Source organism: Lates calcarifer, unplaced genomic scaffold (genome assembly GCF_001640805.2).
Source record: "Lates calcarifer isolate ASB-BC8 unplaced genomic scaffold, TLL_Latcal_v3 scaffold_89_192, whole genome shotgun sequence".
Taxonomy (NCBI): Eukaryota; Metazoa; Chordata; class Actinopteri; family Centropomidae; genus Lates; species Lates calcarifer.
The window spans coordinates 179-18241 of NW_026118184.1; the positions used below are offsets into that span (position 1 = coordinate 179).

Below are 18063 nucleotides of genomic sequence, written 5' to 3' on the forward strand. Positions count from 1 at the left end.
GTAGAAACAGGATTTGCTGTACCATTACAAATGGCATGTGGTATAGATTCTAATGTAGAGATACAGAACAGAATATAGATATCTACTCTAAACATAATGAAGTTGAAAAAACATATTTACATATCAAATCATGATTCTACATTGCAGAATAATCTGTAAAGCTGTATAGAAAATGGCATTAAACTAAATTAGCCCAGGTGATGTGTAAAGATTTCCCATGAACAAAAGCATGGCTACAACGTTGTAATCAGCACCAATCCTAGCCATACAACATCTTTTTGTTTGCTTGACAGATTGTTGTGTCTCACCTGTCACAGTCAGCCAGCTTTCTGGTGACGTTCCAAAACTCGTAAATGTGCATTTATAGAGCCCCTCGCTTGATTTGGAAACATTGTTAATGATCATCTCCCCTGCAGGACTGCTGTGTATTAATTGTCCGTCTTTGTAGAAATCAGCTTGGGGGTTGGTGGAGGTCGTCTGTTTCTGCAGCGCAGAGTCACATCATCTCCCTCCATCACAGGACGAGCCAGGACTCTCCAGGATCACAGAACCAGCTGAACAACAGGGTTGAAAAAAATGAATTGTTAGATATTTTATGAACACGTGGAGTTACTCACAATGGAAAATTTTGCAGGAGTGTAACAGGTGAGGAAAAAAAAACAGTGTGCAAATACAGAGGCAAGAATACAGAATAATGTAGATTTGGGAAATAATATGCACAAATCTGAAACAGACAGACAGGAACAAATACATCAGAAGTAACATATTAGTGTATTGTGGTGTATCATCAGCATAGCAATGGATATTCACCAAATGAAAACATTTAAGGCTGAGAAGCATGTAAGTTCTGTAGAGAGCATCTTTATAGACAAGTATACATTAATTTATACATTTTGGCAAACACCAACCAACACCAACCTTAACCAGGTAGAATAAAAAAAATCTCTGAAAAGTTTCACCACCATAGCATATGTATAAATATATTTTATTCTAGATTTTTTAATTTAATTATAAAAAAATATATGTGAAATGAATTTACTGTCTAAACCTAATCAGTGTCAATTTATTGATCTTTATCAGTCAAGTGTCATCCTGAACATACTGGATGAAAAATCTTAGATTACTACAACTTTAACATAGATATGTATGGTTTAAGAAAAACAGTAAACATACCAGTGACAGTGATGTTGACTGTGCTGCTTCTCTCTCCTTCTTTTGTCTCACACCAGTATTCTCCACTGTCTGATGGATAGGCTCTCTCTATTTTGCAGAAGGACCCCATTGATGTCCTCTTTATATCACACACTGGTTTGAATTCCTTAGTTTTCCTGATCACTCTCAGGTCGCTCAGGCCACCAAACCCAACACATTCAAAAGAAACTGGTTCAAATTCAAAGTACTGCAGTCTGTTTGGAGTGATACGAAGGAAATCTGCATCTGAAACAGAGAAAGAAATGAAACATTCAGAATACATAAAATATCTAATAATATATATAATATTAAACAAAACTACAGAAATCTAGATTATATCAATCAATCATATATATCATCAAACAAACACAGATGAAAAGGTTTAGGTCAGTTCTCTGTTAAAGAGAATCTGTAGGATTTTCTATCAGTCACTCACCTGTTTTCTGAGTGTAACTGTTCTGAGCTTGAGTCCTCAGTAAAATGAGTTGAAGCATCACTGGATGAACAAGAGAACAAAGTAGCAGATCAGACACAGGAGCTTTGATACACAGGAACATATGGAAAGTAAAGCTGAGAGTCAGTACTCACTCAGTCTGAAGCAGAGAGCTGTGACCTCCATGATGTCTCACTGCTGACTGACTGAGCCTCAGACTGAAACACAACTTCAACATGTAGGTGACAACTTCCTCTTCCTGTGCACTTTATTTCTGATGTTGATGAGAAAGTTGAGGCCAGAGTCACAGTGGCTTCAGCACAGTCTGTCAGTCTTTGAGTTTTACGCTCTCACTAAAGGGGGACCAACAATCCCAGACTTTTTATCTGGTTCAGGTACCCCTCAGTTAGTTTAGCAATCCCCAAGATTTTTAGGCTGCTCTTTTTTGCCCCTGCCTTCTGAGGTGGGTTTGTATATCAGTGCTAAAAAAAAAAAAATACTAAGTAAATCACAAATAAAATGTCTGCCCTCAAAATGTTACTTAAACTGGATCAGTGGAGTCAGAATAGGATAAGTTTAGGACATAGGCGTTTCTAGCCCATTTTTGGGGGTGCTGAAGCACCCCTAAAATTTGAGAGATTTGAATTTTTTTTTTCTTTACTGTATATCCTTTTTTTTTAACAAGCTAGAAAAGCGTTGAAACCATACAGTACTTGGTTGAAACGTAATATTTAACAAAAATACACCAGCAGCACCCCCCCACCCCCCCTCCGCCTCAAAAATGGTTTGATCCACCCCATGCGGGCCACCTTTCCAGGGCTCTGAGCGCTCTATCTGCACATAGCAATACGCTGCCTTTACCTCAGTGGTGTAAGTACATGGCTTAAACCAGGATATATATGGCGCAATTGTTAACTTTGATCACCGATCACAGGGATCATTCATAAATCTGCCAATATCGATCACAGAATGATAAGAGACGGCTCGACTAACGTCGGCACATGTTGCACATTGCAATTAAAATAACAGTCCAAAAAATGAGTCCATGGTCACTTTTTTGAATGTTTGGTACTCACTATAGGAGGCTGGTTTACTCCAGAAACATACATGCTGTTTATGTGTATGTTGAGGAGCTGCTGTATCAAAATGAATTGTCTTCCTTCAGAAATTAGGATTACGATATGTTTCTGTTACGATTCCATCCATTCTTCTTTTGCTGTGGCTCAGCATTTAAATAACCTTTATCAGATTTGATGGTTTAGTCACAGACTTTCCCAAAAAGTGTTTTCTTTCACAAATGTGGGAATGAAATTGTGTTAAAATGTGAAAAACAGTGAAATTTATCTTGCCTGGCCGGCAGCTCTCTGGGTGCTCAGCACCCTAAACCTCTGATCCTAGAATCGCCCCTGGTTTAGGATATTAGGATAAGAGATTCAGGGTAGACCACTCAATAGTCTCTGCACATGACGCAATAATAACTTGTGGCCACAAGATGTCACTGCAGAATCTGAGTCAAATCAAAGAAAACCTATATTAAAGACCACACACACTAACTGTCTAAACTGCCATACAAAAGGTGCATTAAGTCTTAACTAACTAAATCTAACTAATTAATCTCCTGCAGGCCTGCAGCACTACTTCCAGCGTGCTACAGTCAGGATAATAATAAAGCACAGTAACTCCTCACATTTAAATATAGGTTTTCCTTGATTGATTAATATAGGTTGATTTGACATGCTCAGATTTTTCAGTGACATCTTGTGGCCACAAGATATTATTGCATCACATGTGCAGAGGCCATTGAATGACCTACTCTGAATCTCTTATCCTTAAATCCAAGACTTGTCCTTTTCTGACTCCACTGATCCAGGTTTAAGTAACATTTTAAAGGCAACTGTTTCATTTACTGACTTTACAGAGAGACCTGATACTGTAGCTGCAACAAAATTACCTAAATATTTCTGTTCTTCCTTCAGTGATAAATTAGCAGACCTAACACAGACCTCATGACGCTGCAGTTTTCCAACTGGAGGTTTTGATTGCAGTTGTATTATTTTATAGTCATCTAAATCAGTGATCAGTTACCTGGCAACAGGCTCAAAGTTCAGCTGTTTCAAGCTGCACTCAAAATGAAACTGAACTTGGGAACAAAGACCTAATTCTCATGCTGTGTTGTTGTTGTTGATGTTTAATAACTTACTCATTTACGTATAGTATTTCTAGCTTAAGCCTTTAATTATGTAAATCTGAATTTCAGTTTTCTTTGAACATACTATTTTAATTGAAATTGCAGAATATTGTTTTCTATTAACCAATAATTCCTCTACAACTGAGTACACTCTTATTCATGTGGTTTTTATGTTGACTTTGTCTTTCCACACTTTAAAGAGACTTAGACTTAGACTTAGACTAGACTTTATTGATCCCTTGGGATGACTCCCTCAGGGAATTTAAGTTTCCAGCAACTCATCTCTGCCACCGTCACCAGAAAGTCCAGCTTCATGCCGACCACAGAGCCGGCCCACCTGATCAGTTTATCCAGTCTGGATGTGTCCTTCTTGAATATGCTGCCCCCCAGCACACCACAGTGTAAAAGAGGACACTGGCAACCACAGACCGGTAAAACATCCACAGCAGTTTGCTGCACATGTTGAAGGACCACAGTCTCCTTGGGAAGTACAGCCTTGTGTCATACCCATACAGGTGGCTGGTGTGTGTTGTCCAGTCCAGTTTATTGTCCAACCACAGCCTGAGGTATTTTTAACAGTCCACAGCCTCCACCTCAGCTCCCTCTAACAGGACTGGTCGCGGTCTTGGTCTGGACCTCTCAAAGTCAAAGACCAGCTCCTTGGTCTTAGAGGTGTTGAGCTGCCTCGAGCTGCTAGCCTCAGGGTGCTGTGTCTGCAGCCTTGCTGTGACAGAGTAGATCCTCTCTCAGGCAGTGGCTGCGTCCGCTCTCGGAGGGATGTAACACCTACGGTGATCACGTGACTGAACTCCCTCGGCAGGTAATCTGACCGCAGGGTGACAGCTGGAGGTCACGGCAACAGACTGTCTTTACGGAGTAAAAACACTGAATGAATATACTTTAAAGTTTAGGTCAAAATAAATTTACATTCTGCAGGTTATAAACCAGATCTGGACAAGGTCAACAGCCTGTTAATGACTTACAGACCCTGGCAGCGCAGTCGGTCGAACTGACGGACACATCATGCAACAGGTAGGTCGTCGTCTTCATTTAATGTTGCTTAGTCTTTTGAAAATAGGTCTGTATTCAGAGCTATCGCTCTTTTAAGGAAGGCTAAAATATCAAACAATTTGGGCTGTGTAGAAAATAATAAAAAAAACCTTTGAAATTCAGTAAGGAGTAGACTTGCCAGGTTGAAAAGAAAAGTGAAAGTATAACTCAGTTGTGCTTCTACCTTACATACAGTCGACAGTATTACATATGGATTCTCTGTTGGACCTTACTGTGCATAATGTACTACTAAAAAGGCAAACAGTGGTGGAAATCAAAAGAAATTTACACATTGAAGTACTGTGTCAATTCCAATGGAGCAGTGCTTGGTAAAGTCAGTTTAATCACAAAGCCTGCTCTGGTTTATTTACTGTATTTATGACTGAAGCATTTATTCTGTTGAAACACCAGTTCTAAACTTTATTTTTCCATAAAAACTTCCACTGGTCTCTGTCAATTTTAGAACTTCAGGATGTTTCCCCTGATGAATGATCTGTTCCTTCAGTCTTCGGTCCGACCCCTGAGTGTTTTGGTTTTTCACCTTCTCCTCACACACTCTCAAAGTAAGTCACACATAAATACAGCTTTAAGGTCAAGGGAAGTCAGGCTTTGGATCATAAGTATAAAATGACATCAATATATGACATGAAATGAAGACTGTTGTTTTGGGTTTTGTGACACTGGTACTTTAGTTATTCAAACAACTTTCCTCTGAGGGAAAAAGCTAAATGTGGCTTCTCCCTCTTTCAAGTTTCCAGATATGTGAGGCAAATAATTAGTGTAGACTTGATATATTTCATTTCATGGTGGACATAGAGCCTTATAAACAGGTTTAACTAGTTCCTTCTGCTTTAATAAATAAACATGTTGACTTCTTTCCAGGTCAGTCTCAGCTGATTGGTCCATCTCAGCCAATAGTGGCAACAGTTGGTGATGATGTCATTTTGCCATGTCACCTGGATCCTGCAGAGGATGTTGGTACCATGATATTGGAGTGGACAAGACCTGACCTGAAGCCTATATACGTCCATATGAGGCGTGCTGGTCAGGACCTCGTAGATAAACATCCATCCTACAAAGGACGAACCTCACTGTTCATTAATGAACTGAAACATGGAAACATTTCACTGAAACTGTCCAAAGTCAAACTGTCTGATGGAGGAACGTACCACTGCTTCATTCCAAAACTGGATAAAAGATCTTCTGTTGAGCTTGTTGTTGGTAAGTGGACTCACACTGTATTTAAATACTGTAGATTTGTGTGGTCTGTGCATCTGGTGAAGAATTCTGGTAGGGTCAACATGAGGAGGTTGGGCAATGAAAAAACTTGTTGCTGTTACTGTCCTACCTGCTCCTCCTCTCTCGTCTTCATCACCATCTCTCTGTCGTCCTCTCTCTCATCGTCTCATCATCTCGTCCTGTATCTCTTCACTTCTTTTCAGCTTCCTCTGTGTCAGTGAAGAAAGAAAACTCAGGGTGAGATGATCATATATTTATGTTGCTGACTACTGTTTATTTTTTTCCTTTTCCTCAGCATCAGGTGCTGCCTCCTCACCTGTCATCAGTTTATCAGGGACTGACAGTAACAGAGGAGCAGTGGTGTTAGAGTGTGAGTCTAAAGGCTGGTATCCAGAGCCTGAGGTGTTGTGGCTGGACGGTGAGGGAAACCTCCTCTCTGCTGGACCTACAGAGACAGTCAGAGGTCCTGATGACCTCTATACTGTCAGCAGCAGAGTGACTGTGGAGAAGAGACACAGCAACAGCTTCACCTGTAGAGTCCGACAGAACAAAACCAACCAGACCAGAGAGACAGAGATACGTATACCAGGTAGGAACTACATGTTTTTACAGTTTTAGTTTGAAACAGCTGAGGTCCAGTTTTATCTAACTGTCATGTTGTTCTGTCTTTTATCATTTCAGATGATTTCTTTAAGGTCCAGTCCAGTTCTTCTTCTGTCATCATTGGTTTGGCTGTTAGTTTGGCTGTTTGCATCGTGGTCATTCTCTCACTGGTTTTTTGCCTGTGGAAGAAGAGACAAGACAAAACCAGTAAGTAACAAATGAATTTCACTGCTTCATCAATGTAAAGTTATCTCCACAGGTTTTAATGGGAACAGTTAATTATACAGTGATATTTGAAACTGTGTAAATTAAAGGGCAAAAAGACTCTACAAGAAACAAAACTGAAGGAGGAGGAGAGGAAATGACGCCCATGAGAGAAACAGTGGACGGGAACACAAATCATGTGAGTAAATAAAAAAGACAAAGGAGAAAAATAACAAGGACACAAAATCTTTACGTCTAGAAACCAGATCTGTGAAACAAGAGCAGCTCTGACAGGTTTTAAAAAAGAACATGAGTCTTTTTTTCTCTTTTCAGCCTCAGTCTGGAGGAAGAGGAGCATCCCGTTCTTCTTTCCCTCCAGTAAGTGGTCACAGTATCAGAACAGTAACACACTGAGGACCCACAAAGAGCATCACTGGTCTCATCTCTGAGCCAGCTGAGCCAATCACAGACACTGACCTGCAGCCAGAGGCAGGAGAGGATTCTTCATTTCTAATCAGAACAGTTATGATAGAAATGAATCTTGGTGATGTGGTGTGTATGGGTTAAAGTGTGTATAATAATCCTGCTGTATTTTTATTGTATTGTCACCTCGTATCTTCAAATGTGATGCAACAGCTTTGTAACACATTTCAACATTGTCCAACATTGTGTGTGGTGTTTTCTGTCAGACGTCACCTCATCTCTAATCTCTGTGTCGTCTTCTTCTTTCACTTTAAGTGGAGGATCATTTCCACACAGAAGCTGCAGGAGCAGCAGAGGAGGACTCAGAGCCTGGAGGAGGAGCTGCAGAGGAGGACTCAGAGCCTGGAGCAGGAGCTGCAGACTAAAAAAGAGGAGGTTTGTATCTGTACTTTTCACAAAACCTTTTCTCTCCAGCCTTCTATTTGTTTTCAGTTCCTCTTCAAAGCTGTGTCAATGATGGTGTTATGAACATTGCTTTTTAATCTGCTGTGTATTTGCAGCAGCTGCACATAAATGGAAAATCTGATGAGACTAATAAACATCTTTTTTCTATGAAATGTGTCCACCTCATCTTTCCTCTGTTCTCTGTCTCTTTCCTCAGGTTAAAGACAGAGGAGCTGAAATCCAGCAGCTCCAGGATCAGAACAGAGACCTGCAGAGACTGAACCGGGATCTGGAGAACAAGAACAAACAGGTTCATGTGTTCAGTTACAGAGTTACTGGTTTTCCTTCAGTCCACATGTTTGTTCAAATCTCTTTCAGTTTTTCTCATATTTTCTTATTTTCCTCTTTGTTTCATCATGTCCTCTGTGAATGTAGATGACTGACATGTTACTCAGCTCTTTCTCTCTGCATCTTCTCCACATCACACTCATTAGTCTCCAGCTTTGTTTGTCCTCAGTTTGTCCTTGAACGCCTCACAGCTGCAGTTAACTGATATGATGAGTGATTGAATTCAAACATATCAGTTGAAGTGGAGGTTGAGGTTGAATGAATGGTTGAAGATGAGAGTGTAGAGCTGTTAAAGTCTTGTTGATGGTGAACAGCTGATGTAGAAATGTGTCCACACATTAATGTAATGTTAAATCATGTGTTTGTCTTCATCTCTGTTGTGTCTGTTAGTTGGAGAGTCAGCTCTCAGAGGAGAAGAAGAACAGGATGGAGGCTGAGAGGAAGATGAAAGAGGAGCTGCAGAAGACAAAAACTGAGGTTCATCTTTTACCTAAACCAGTCAGCTGTTTTTATCTCACTGATCTGTGGATGAGACTGAGGCAACTTAAACTATCAATGACAACAAATCAGAGTCAGTGAACATCTGATCTTCAGACTGAACTCAACACAGAGAAGAATCCAATCAGTTTATTTTCCTTTGAGAGCAGATTGATGAAAGATTGTTTTAAGACATCAGCTGTTAATAAGAATCCACACAGACACAATCAGTGATTTGTGTTCATTTACTGAATATAAAGAATCATCTCTCTTCACCTCTGTCCTTCCTCACAGATGGAGAAGAAGCTGCAGGATGAGCAGAGGAGGAGGATGGAGGCTGAGAAACAGCTGAACTCAGAGGTTCATGTTTTCACTCAGATCAATCAGCTGTCTGTTCATCTGTGTGTTATCTTCTCCAACACTGATCTGTAGCAGAGACACAGTCAGACTAAACATGTCTCTCTACAACCTCACTCACAGCTGAAGAAGGAGAGAGAGAGAAGAGAGAGAGAAGTGAAGAGCCTGGAGGATCAGCTGCAGTCAAAGACAAAGCAGGTTCATCTGATCATGACTAACTCTGTGTTATCTTCTCCAACACTGATCTGTAGCAGAGACACAGACTGTAAATCCCTGTTTCTGAGGCTGAGCTCCAGTCTCACTGTTCCACAGAGAAGGACTCAGTCTGTTCATTGTCCTGTGAAGCATCAGATTAATTCAGCTGAGCCTCTGTGGTTTAAATAGTTCAACAATGATCACTGTGAGAGCTCAGAGCTCTTTATCTGCAGCAGCTCTGCATGAATGACACCAATAGATCCTTGATTTCTTCTTTCAAACTAATACAAATGTGTCCACCTCATCTTTCCTCTGTTCTCTGTCTCTTTCCTCAGGTTAAAGACAGAGGAGCTGAAATCCAGAAGCTCCAGGATCAGAACAGAGACCTGCAGAGACTGAACCAGGAGCTGCAGAGACTGAACCAGGATCTGGAGAACAAGAACAAACAGGTTCATGTGTTCAGTTACAGAGTTACTGATTTTCCTTCAGTCCACATTTTCAGTTCTTCTTCAAAGTTGCTTCTATTTTATCTTCATGTGTATGGTTAAAGTATCTGTTCTCTCAAAACTGTAACAGTCATGGTTCCTGAATGAATATTGCTTTTATAAATCTGCTATTTAAATATTAATGTAAAAGCTGATGACACTAATAGATCCTTGATTTCTTCTTTCAAACTAATACAAATGTCTCCACCTCATCTTTCCTCTGTTCTCTGTCTCTTTCCTCTCAGAGTGAAGTCAGAGGAGCTGAAATCCAGCAGCTCCAGGATCAGAACAGAGACCTGCAGAGACTGAACCAGGAGCTGGAGAACAAGAACAAACAGGTTCATGTGTTCAGTTAGTTTAGTTTAGTTACTGGTTTTCCTTCAGTCCACATGTTTGTTCAGATCTCTGTGAACTCTCTGTTCGTCTCCTCTCTCAGAGTCGTTGTACAGGATCACACTCCTCACTGTGTGATCAATAATCAGATGATTGATCTGATCTTTGACTTTTTACCTCAGCTGTGATTGTGTTGTATCATCACTGACATTCTTTACAAACATCATGTCTCACATCAACTCTTTCTCCTCGTCTCTCTACAACCTCAGCTGGAGAGAAACCAAACTGCTGCTGAGAGAGAAGAGGAGAGACTGAAGGATCAGACAAAGCAGGTTAATGTGATCATCATGTCCTCTGTGAATGTAGATGACTGACATGTTACTCAGCTCTTTCTCTCTGCATCTTCTCCACATCACACTCATTAGTCTCCAGCCTTGTTTGTCCTCAGTTTGTCCTACCTCCTCTACTAACTCAGTGTTTAGGTTGTTAGAACATGAAAAATGACAAATGTCAAACAAGTGATCAGAAAAAGTTCAGTTCCTCTTCAAAGCTGCATTTATTGTATCTTTAGCTCATTTGCATGGATAAAGTATCAGTTCTCTGAGATTCAGACAAAAAATGCAACACACATTATGATTTAGAAATTAATGAAGGATTTTTTTTGACTACATGTTTGCTTGTTTTGTTGTTGTTTTTTTTAAATTCTCTTTCTCTGTGTCTGTCTTCAGTCTCATCTGGAGGGAAACCAAACTGACACCAACACACAGCAGCAGGAGGAGGAGGAGGAGGAACAACAGGAAGCTGAGGGAGAAGAGGAGAAGCTGGAGAATCAGGAGGACACAGAGCAGGTAAATGAGGTGATCATCATGTCCTCTGTGAATGTAGATGACTGACATGTTACTCAGCTCTTTCTCTCTGCATCTTCTCCACATCACACTCATTAGTCTCCAGCCTTGTTTGTCCTCAGTTTGTCCTTGAACGCCTCACAGCTACACTGTGTTCCACCTCCTTTACTGATTTATTCAGTGTTTAGGTTGTTACAAGAAAAAATACAGATATCAAACAAGTGAGACGATTAAGATAAAAATAGATAAAAACAGCATGCTAACATTGGTCTTTGTTTCTTAATTTACTGTGTGTGTGTGTGTGTGTGTGTGTGTGTGTGTGTGTGTGTGGTCTACCTCTCAGTCATCCATCATTGTGGATCAGATCGACCCTCAGGGCAAATACATCCATCTGAGAAACCAGTCTGATAAGGTAACGTTGTTGTTGGTGTGTTTGTCTCTGTAGTGTATATGTGTAACAACATGCTAACAAAGTTTCTAGTTATTCCACACAGATCGTTCAAAGCTAATGATGTTGTTTCCATGTAAATAATGTGTCCTGACACACTCAGTCCAGCTGCTGGGTTTTATGTCCAGTGAAACAGAGTCTGAGGTTAAACATGGTGAGGTTCATGTCATTAAAGAGGCTGTTCCAGTTAAATAACCATCACTGATGGAGAAAAGACCATCAGCTCATTTCACTGAGTCAGAACCAGAGGAGCAGACTTTGACCTGATGATGTTTCTATTCAGGCTGAGAAATGACATGAAGACTTGTGTTACCTGCAGAGAGAAGACACCATGAGTCAATATGTACAGAGGAATCACACAGACTGAAGATACTGTGGTGATTTGTTAGTGTGTCTTTGTGTCGTCTCTCCTCTGCTCAATAATTATCTCTAACACAGGATCAACCACTGAGAGGCTGGGAGATACACGTACGAGTCAACAAGAGAAAACCCATCATATGGACATTTAATCACTTTGACAAAGTCAAGGCTAAAAACACAGTCACTGTGAGTCTCTCTTCATTTCTCTGTGTGTGTTAGTTGTTGACTACATGAAGCTGCAGCTGAAACTCTGCAGACTGACTCTGCTTCAAACATCACTGACTTCATGTGAAATAAGAAAACACAGTAACACAAGTTGCATGTAATAGATTTGACTGATGATTATTACTATTGTGATAAATCAGTGATGTCTGTTCTTTTAAGATCTGGACTGCAGATAGTGACCACCGTTACAGTATTGAAACTGACCTGAAGTGCCGTGACCTGAAATCCTGGAGTCCTGAAGACCATGTGCTGGTCACCCTGTTCAACTGCTCTGGAGAGGTCTGACTTCACACACATTCAAAAACACTATATATATCCAACTGTATGTGGACACACACATTGTGTACTTTTGGCTGAGGGCTGTTCTATGACACATGGTGTTTTAACACTGGGCAAAGGACCATAAAGAACTGGTTTTCACATCACTGTTGGGTCAGAGTCTAAAGTGAACCAGACTGAACAGTTTAAAAGAGTCTCTGCAGGTGGAGCTCATACTACATGATCAGATATTTGAGAAGAAGATAAATATGTGGCCTATGAACATGAAGATTTTACTAATATGTTCTGTTTGAATGTATTAATAACTTGGTAAATCTGTAAACAACATAATCCTCATTACACTGATAGAGAATGTAATCTGCTTGCAATTATTATTCCAACAAAATGTGCTGTTGCAACTCTGTGTGTGTGTGTGTGTGTGTGTGTGTGTGTGTGTGTGTGTGTGTGTGTGTGTGTGTGTGTGTGTGTGTTGTGTCTCTCAGCTGGAGGTAAGTAAAGAGCAGGGTCTTGAGAACTCTCAGAGGACCAGTCAGGACTCACCATCCAACAGACACATCACTGTGGGTGAGGTGGACCAGGAGGGCAGATACATCAGACTCTACAACAGCTCCTATCAGGTAATGCTGTTTGTGTTTGGATGAACACTGTGAGAGCTACATGAGCACATACATTAACTAAATGTATCAGTTCTTCATCACTGACCATTCAAAGCGAATGACCTGCTGTAAACATCAGACCATTTTCTCTGGTTCTCTTTACGTGGTCTCTGTGTTTAAAGGTCCAGTGTGTAATATTTACAGGGATCTATGAACAGAAATAACACATAACACACAAGAGTATGTTTTTACTAAAACCTACAACTAATCATCGCTGTGTTTTCATTCACTTAGAATGAGCTATTTATATCTCCACAGGGAGCAGGTCCTCTTCCACAGAGTCCCCCATGCTGCATGGAGACATGAAATGAATCTAGAGCTCATAAAGCAGCTGAATAACACAAATAAAATATGTAGCTTTCCTGATGAGGTAGTTGAGGCCATTTTGTCACCTGACGGCCACCGTAGCCTCTATAACAGGCTGGGAAAGAGAGGGGAGAGGTATTCACTGGATGCCACTGAATACTACACACTGCTCCTTTAAAGCAGGAAAGGTTCATGTTAGGAAAAGTTACAGTAGAAAGAAAGTAGAATCTCATCCTGTTACAGGCTGAAGATGTTTGGTGAAAACTGCTCATGGTGATTTGTCAGAGTCTTTGTCTCATCTTCTCTCATATAATCATTTCATACAGGATCAACCACTGGGAGGCTGGTCGATATATGTAGAGGTCGACAACAGAAAACCAATCATCTACACATTTGACTACCTGAGACTCAGAGCTGGACAGACAGTCACTGTGAGTCTCTCTTCATTTCTCTGTGTGTGTTAGTTGTTGACTACATGAAGCTGCAGCTGAAACTCTGCAGACTGACTCTGCTTCAAACATCACTGACTTCACCTGAAATAAAACCTTTAGTGCTGTGATGACCCAGTGATAGTCTACTGCAGAACCAAATGGCATGTTTACTTCTTTATGTTTGACTCATGATTGATTCACAGTTTAACCTCCAAATGTTCACTTGTCTGGTAAATCAGTGATGTGTGTTCTTTTCAGATCTGGGCTTCAGATAGTCATACCAGGAACCGTTCTTCCACTGACCTGGTGTGGAGTGGTCAGAAATCTTGGGGCCCTGGAAACCAAACAGTGGTCACTGTCTTCAGCAGCTCTGGACAGGTCTGACATTACTCTGCATCACACACCTTCACAAACACACTGCTCTGACTCATGTTTGTTTGTTTTTCTTTCTCTGTCACCAACAGGAAGTGACCACGAAGACATTTACAGCCAAACATGGATCCTAAAGCACTGCGCTGTGAGCTAACAGCCATGAAGACTCCAATAAAATACAGAACAGAACAGAACAACCGTTATTCTAGACTCTGAGTGTTTTTAAGAGTCCACATGCTCATGTACATGTTTTACAATATTTGCTTTGAAAAACATTTAAGATAAAACTGTATAAAGTCATATTTGTACTTGTGCTGATAAATCAACAACTGAGCTTCTTTTATTTTCCATGTTTTGTGCATCAAGCCAGTGTTGTGACCTGTGTGAAGGCTGTGATCATACATCAGCAGGAAAGTTTCAACCTGGATGTTTTTATTCATGTAAGAGTGAAATAAATCTGTCCATCTCCAGTCTTCCTGTTGCTGTTCAGATCCTGTTTTCTTAATGTGTGGGAACGAGATCAGTTTATTAAAGCATAACCACGACTTAATGATTTCATTCCCACACATTATTAATTTGTCGCCACACAACAAATCCTCGTCGAGTGTTTCTTATTTTCTGGGGTTATTTTTAAACTAATGCAGAAGTTTCATTTAACATCTGCTAATTTAACTCATACGTCTTTATCAGTTGAACGTCTCCTCGTCTACATAAACACATTTCCTCGTGTGGTTTGTTTCTGAGCTCAAACTGTCAGCAGCATCTGCAGCATCTAAAACACACAGACCAACACACAGTGAGAAAACTGACAGGAGGCTTTTTAAAAATAGTCCATGCATCAGTCAGAACATCTGTGGGTTTGAACCTTTTCTGAGTGTGAGAAAGTTCAACAGCTCCTGCAGCTCAGATCATCAACATGAGATACAGAAAACTGTGAGACCGCACGCCGACCGACTTTAACACGAGTAAGAGTGACGAAACAAAGCAGATGCTGAAGAAAGTGAAAAAGTGAAAAGTCTCTTTTTTATCTCCTTTGCTGGTGATCAGGTATTTTTCTGAAACACTCTGAGTTTCCCACAGTGCATCAGTCCCAGCAGCAGCAGCAGCAGAGCCACCATCACAATGGTGAACACAGTTCTTAAGATCAGGTAAATGTGAGATGAAGGAGGACAAGTCTCTCTGTGAAGAGCTGAAAAGACAAAGAGGATGTATCTGCTGTAAGATGATCTGGCATAATCTGAAAATGAGCTGCGCTGGTTTTCTGCTTTTTAAAGAAACATTAGTAAAAAAATCAATGATGAAAAGTCAGAAATGAATAGTTCAAACTGCAGTGATGTACCTGTGACAGTCAGTCTGCTCTCTGCTGAGTCTCCAGATCCAGAGATGCTGCACCTGTACAGTCCTTCATCAGACCTGGAGACATTGTTAATGATCATCTCTCCTACAGGACTGCGGTGTATTAACGTGCCGTCTTTGTAGAAATCAGCTCGGAGGTTGGCGGGATTTCTTTTGTTTCTGCAGCTCAGACTCACGGAGTCTCCCTCCATCACAGGCAGAGCAGGACTCTCCAGGATCACAGGACCATCTGAACAACATGTAGGAAAAAACGAAAAAATAGATGTTTTACCTTCAGTGTTGCAGTTACACACAACAGATGAGGAAAAACTTTGTTGAGTGTCAGCATGAAAACAATACAAAGGACATCACACACACACAGAAAAGGACAAGTAAATCAGGAAGATAATAGTAATGTTAGTTTTACAGGTGAATTTACATTATACAAGAAAAGCTAAATAAAATGTGATTTAATATGTACCTGTGACACTCAGTTTTGTGTGTTCGACAGATTGTTGTGTCTCACCTGTCACAGTCAGCCAGCTTTCTGGTGACGTTCCAAAACTCGTAAATGTGCATTTATAGAGCCCCTCGTTCGATTTGGAAACATTGTTAATGATCATCTCCCCTGCAGGACTGCTGTGTATTAATTGTCCGTCTTTGTAGAAATCAGCTTGGAGGTTGATGGACTTTGTCTTGTTCCTGCAGCGCAGAGTCACAGAGTCTCCCTCCACCACAGGACGAGCAGGACTCTCCAGGATCACAGAACCAGCTGAACAACAGGTTGAAAAAAATAAAGTAAAAGGTTCGACAGATGTTTTATGTCCAAACCTGGAGTTACTCACAATAGAAAGTTGAGCATAACTTTGACAGGTGAGAGGGCAAAACTCATAGTGAGAAAACACAGAAAACAGGAGATAATATGCACCAAAATGAAACAGACGATGACGTTTCACCAAACGTTTCTTGATTGAGGATAAAAACACATGTAAATACTGTTCAAAGTATCTTTACAAGACATGATAAGATGAATTTCTAAATGTTAGCAAACACCACTCAACCAGGCAGATAAAATAAAGTAAGCAATAATATAACATTATGACAGTTCAACACTCTGGATGTATCTTCAAGGACAAAATCTGGCAGCTAAAGCTCCATACATTTTGTTACATAAACATAAAATAAAAAATCAGTTAAACGTAAAATAAATCGTCTTTTCTGGGCCCAAAAAGATGTGTAATATGGTATTTACTGTGGATTTAAAACCACTGTCAACTACTGTTACTGTAACAGTGTTTATAGTTTTTAGTATTTATAGGCAAGAGAAAGGTCACACACATCTGTACCATAGTTTAGAAATGACTCTGTGATATTTAAAGAAACGATTTTAGATTTTACCATAGACACAGACCGAACACTGACTTTAGGAATGTAGAAAATTATCTGACCGTTACCGAATTTCAAGGAAAAGAGGATTGTATTTTGCATGATTCTATAAAATGTTGATCTGAATCAACCTTATCAGCCAAGTGTCATGCTGATCTATCTCAGATTATTATGAGTTTAACATAGATATGTATGGTTTAAGAAAATCAGTAAACCTACCAGTGACAGTGATGTTGACTGTGCTGCTTCTCTCTCCTTCTTTTGTCTCACACCAGTATTCTCCACTGTCTAATGGATAGGCTCTCTCTATTCTGCAGAAGGACCCCATTGACGTCCTCTTTATATCACACACTGGTTTGAATTCCTTAGTTTTCCTGATCACTCTCAGGTCGCTCAGGCCACCAAACCCAACACATTCAAAAGAAACTGGTTCATAATGAAAGTACTGCAGTCTGTTTGGAGTGATACGAAGAAAATCTGCATCTGAAACCAAGAAAGAAACAATCAGACCTGGAAAAATATCAAATAATATATATAATATTAAACAAAACTACAGAAATCTAGATTATATCAATCAATCATATATATCAACAAACAAACACAGATGAAAAGGTTTAGGTCAGTTCTCTGTTAAAGAGAATCTGTAGGATTTTCTATCAGTCACTCACCTGTTTTCTGAGTGTAACTGTTCTGAGCTTGAGTCCTCAGTAAAATGAGTTGAAGCATCACTGGATGAACAAGAGAACAAAGTAGCAGATCAGACACAGGAGCTTTGATACACAGGAACATATGAAAGTAAAGCTGAGAGTCAGTACTCACTCAGTCTGAAGCAGAGAGCTGTGACCTCCATGATGTCTCACTGCTGACTGACTGAGCCTCAGACTGAAACACAACTTCAACATGTAGGTGACAACTTCCTCTTCCTGTGCACTTTATTTCTGATGTTGAAGAGAAAGTTGAGGCCAGAGTCACAGTGGCTTCAGCACAGTCTGTCAGTCTTTGAGTTTTACACTCTCACTAAAGGAGGACCAACAATCCCAGACTTTCTATCTGGTTCAGGTACCCCTCAGTTAGTTTAGCCATTCACCAGATGTGAAAGATGCTCTTTGTGCCTTCTGAGGTGTATGTTCATCACTGCTGCGAGAAAACTAGGAAACAATTTTTAATTTGGTTGACTGACAAATAACAACACGTCATGTATTCACTGCATCACTCAGACACCAAAGATGAACAGTTGTCTGCACATGTGCACCAAACGCCGTTAAACATTGGTTCCAAGCAAAACGAATTTAGAAATGATCTGTAAAAAGAAAAAAGAAAAAAAAAGGCTGCATCATCAGAGTTTGATGAGAAGAAATATAAATTGTAATTTAAAATTCCACCTGATTTTTCATAGCTGAGTCCAGACAGTCTACAAGGGACCCAGTTTAAACAGAATTATAGATGAAAA

General features: G+C 40.2%; 3 protein-coding genes across 3 annotated transcripts; 1 reads left to right on the top strand and 2 right to left on the bottom strand.

The window, feature by feature from the left end:
* Positions 1–501: 501 nt before the first annotated feature.
* LOC108885209 (Fc receptor-like protein 5) lies at positions 502–1812 on the bottom strand. The gene is made up of 4 exons (XM_051069665.1): positions 1780–1812; positions 1628–1687; positions 1174–1437; positions 502–554 (listed from the first exon to the last, which is right to left on the bottom strand). Exons 1-4 carry the CDS (start codon positions 1808–1810, stop codon positions 502–504), a joined length of 408 nt encoding a protein of 135 aa, XP_050925622.1. The 5' UTR covers positions 1811–1812.
* A 2238-nt stretch (positions 1813–4050) lies between these two features.
* LOC108885210 (lamin-A-like) lies at positions 4051–14362 on the top strand. The gene is made up of 22 exons (XM_051069666.1): positions 4051–4844; positions 5326–5425; positions 5745–6083; positions 6397–6690; positions 6783–6911; positions 7019–7107; positions 7242–7286; positions 7647–7766; positions 7993–8085; positions 8514–8600; positions 8895–8960; positions 9081–9155; positions 9488–9601; positions 9883–9975; positions 10240–10302; positions 11159–11227; positions 11702–11809; positions 12008–12127; positions 12610–12744; positions 13416–13520; positions 13779–13898; positions 13985–14362. The coding sequence occupies exons 1-22, from the start codon at positions 4836–4838 to the stop codon at positions 14024–14026; spliced, it is 2415 nt and encodes an 804-aa protein (XP_050925623.1). The 5' UTR covers positions 4051–4835; the 3' UTR covers positions 14027–14362.
* On the bottom strand, positions 14195–17464 carry LOC108885217 (Fc receptor-like protein 5). The gene is made up of 6 exons (XM_018679448.2): positions 17433–17464; positions 17282–17341; positions 16833–17096; positions 15754–15999; positions 15232–15477; positions 14195–15081 (listed from the first exon to the last, which is right to left on the bottom strand). The coding sequence occupies exons 1-6, from the start codon at positions 17461–17463 to the stop codon at positions 14936–14938; spliced, it is 993 nt and encodes a 330-aa protein (XP_018534964.2). The 5' UTR covers position 17464; the 3' UTR covers positions 14195–14935.
* Positions 17465–18063: the final 599 nt, after the last annotated feature.

What these genes read in the sequence shown, in the direction of transcription:
- LOC108885209 (XM_051069665.1), bottom strand. Translation starts at nt 1,810, where the DNA reads ATGGAGGTCACAGCTCTCTGCTTCAGACTGA. An exon ending in AGCTCTCTGCTTCAGACTGA is followed by an intron (nt 1,688 to 1,779) that starts GTGAGTACTGAC and finishes TTGTTCATCCAG; the next exon opens with TGATGCTTCAACTCATTTTA. An exon ending in CAGTTACACTCAGAAAACAG is followed by an intron (nt 1,438 to 1,627) that starts GTGAGTGACTGA and finishes TCTCTGTTTCAG; the next exon opens with ATGCAGATTTCCTTCGTATC.
- LOC108885210 (XM_051069666.1), top strand. An exon ending in TGGACGGGAACACAAATCAT is followed by an intron (nt 7,108 to 7,241) that starts GTGAGTAAATAA and finishes TTCTCTTTTCAG; the next exon opens with CCTCAGTCTGGAGGAAGAGG. An exon ending in TGAGAAACCAGTCTGATAAG is followed by an intron (nt 11,228 to 11,701) that starts GTAACGTTGTTG and finishes TCTCTAACACAG; the next exon opens with GATCAACCACTGAGAGGCTG.
- LOC108885217 (XM_018679448.2), bottom strand. Translation starts at nt 17,463, where the DNA reads ATGGAGGTCACAGCTCTCTGCTTCAGACTGA. An exon ending in AGCTCTCTGCTTCAGACTGA is followed by an intron (nt 17,342 to 17,432) that starts GTGAGTACTGAC and finishes TTGTTCATCCAG; the next exon opens with TGATGCTTCAACTCATTTTA. An exon ending in AGTCAACATCACTGTCACTG is followed by an intron (nt 16,000 to 16,832) that starts GTAGGTTTACTG and finishes CCTGTTGTTCAG; the next exon opens with CTGGTTCTGTGATCCTGGAG.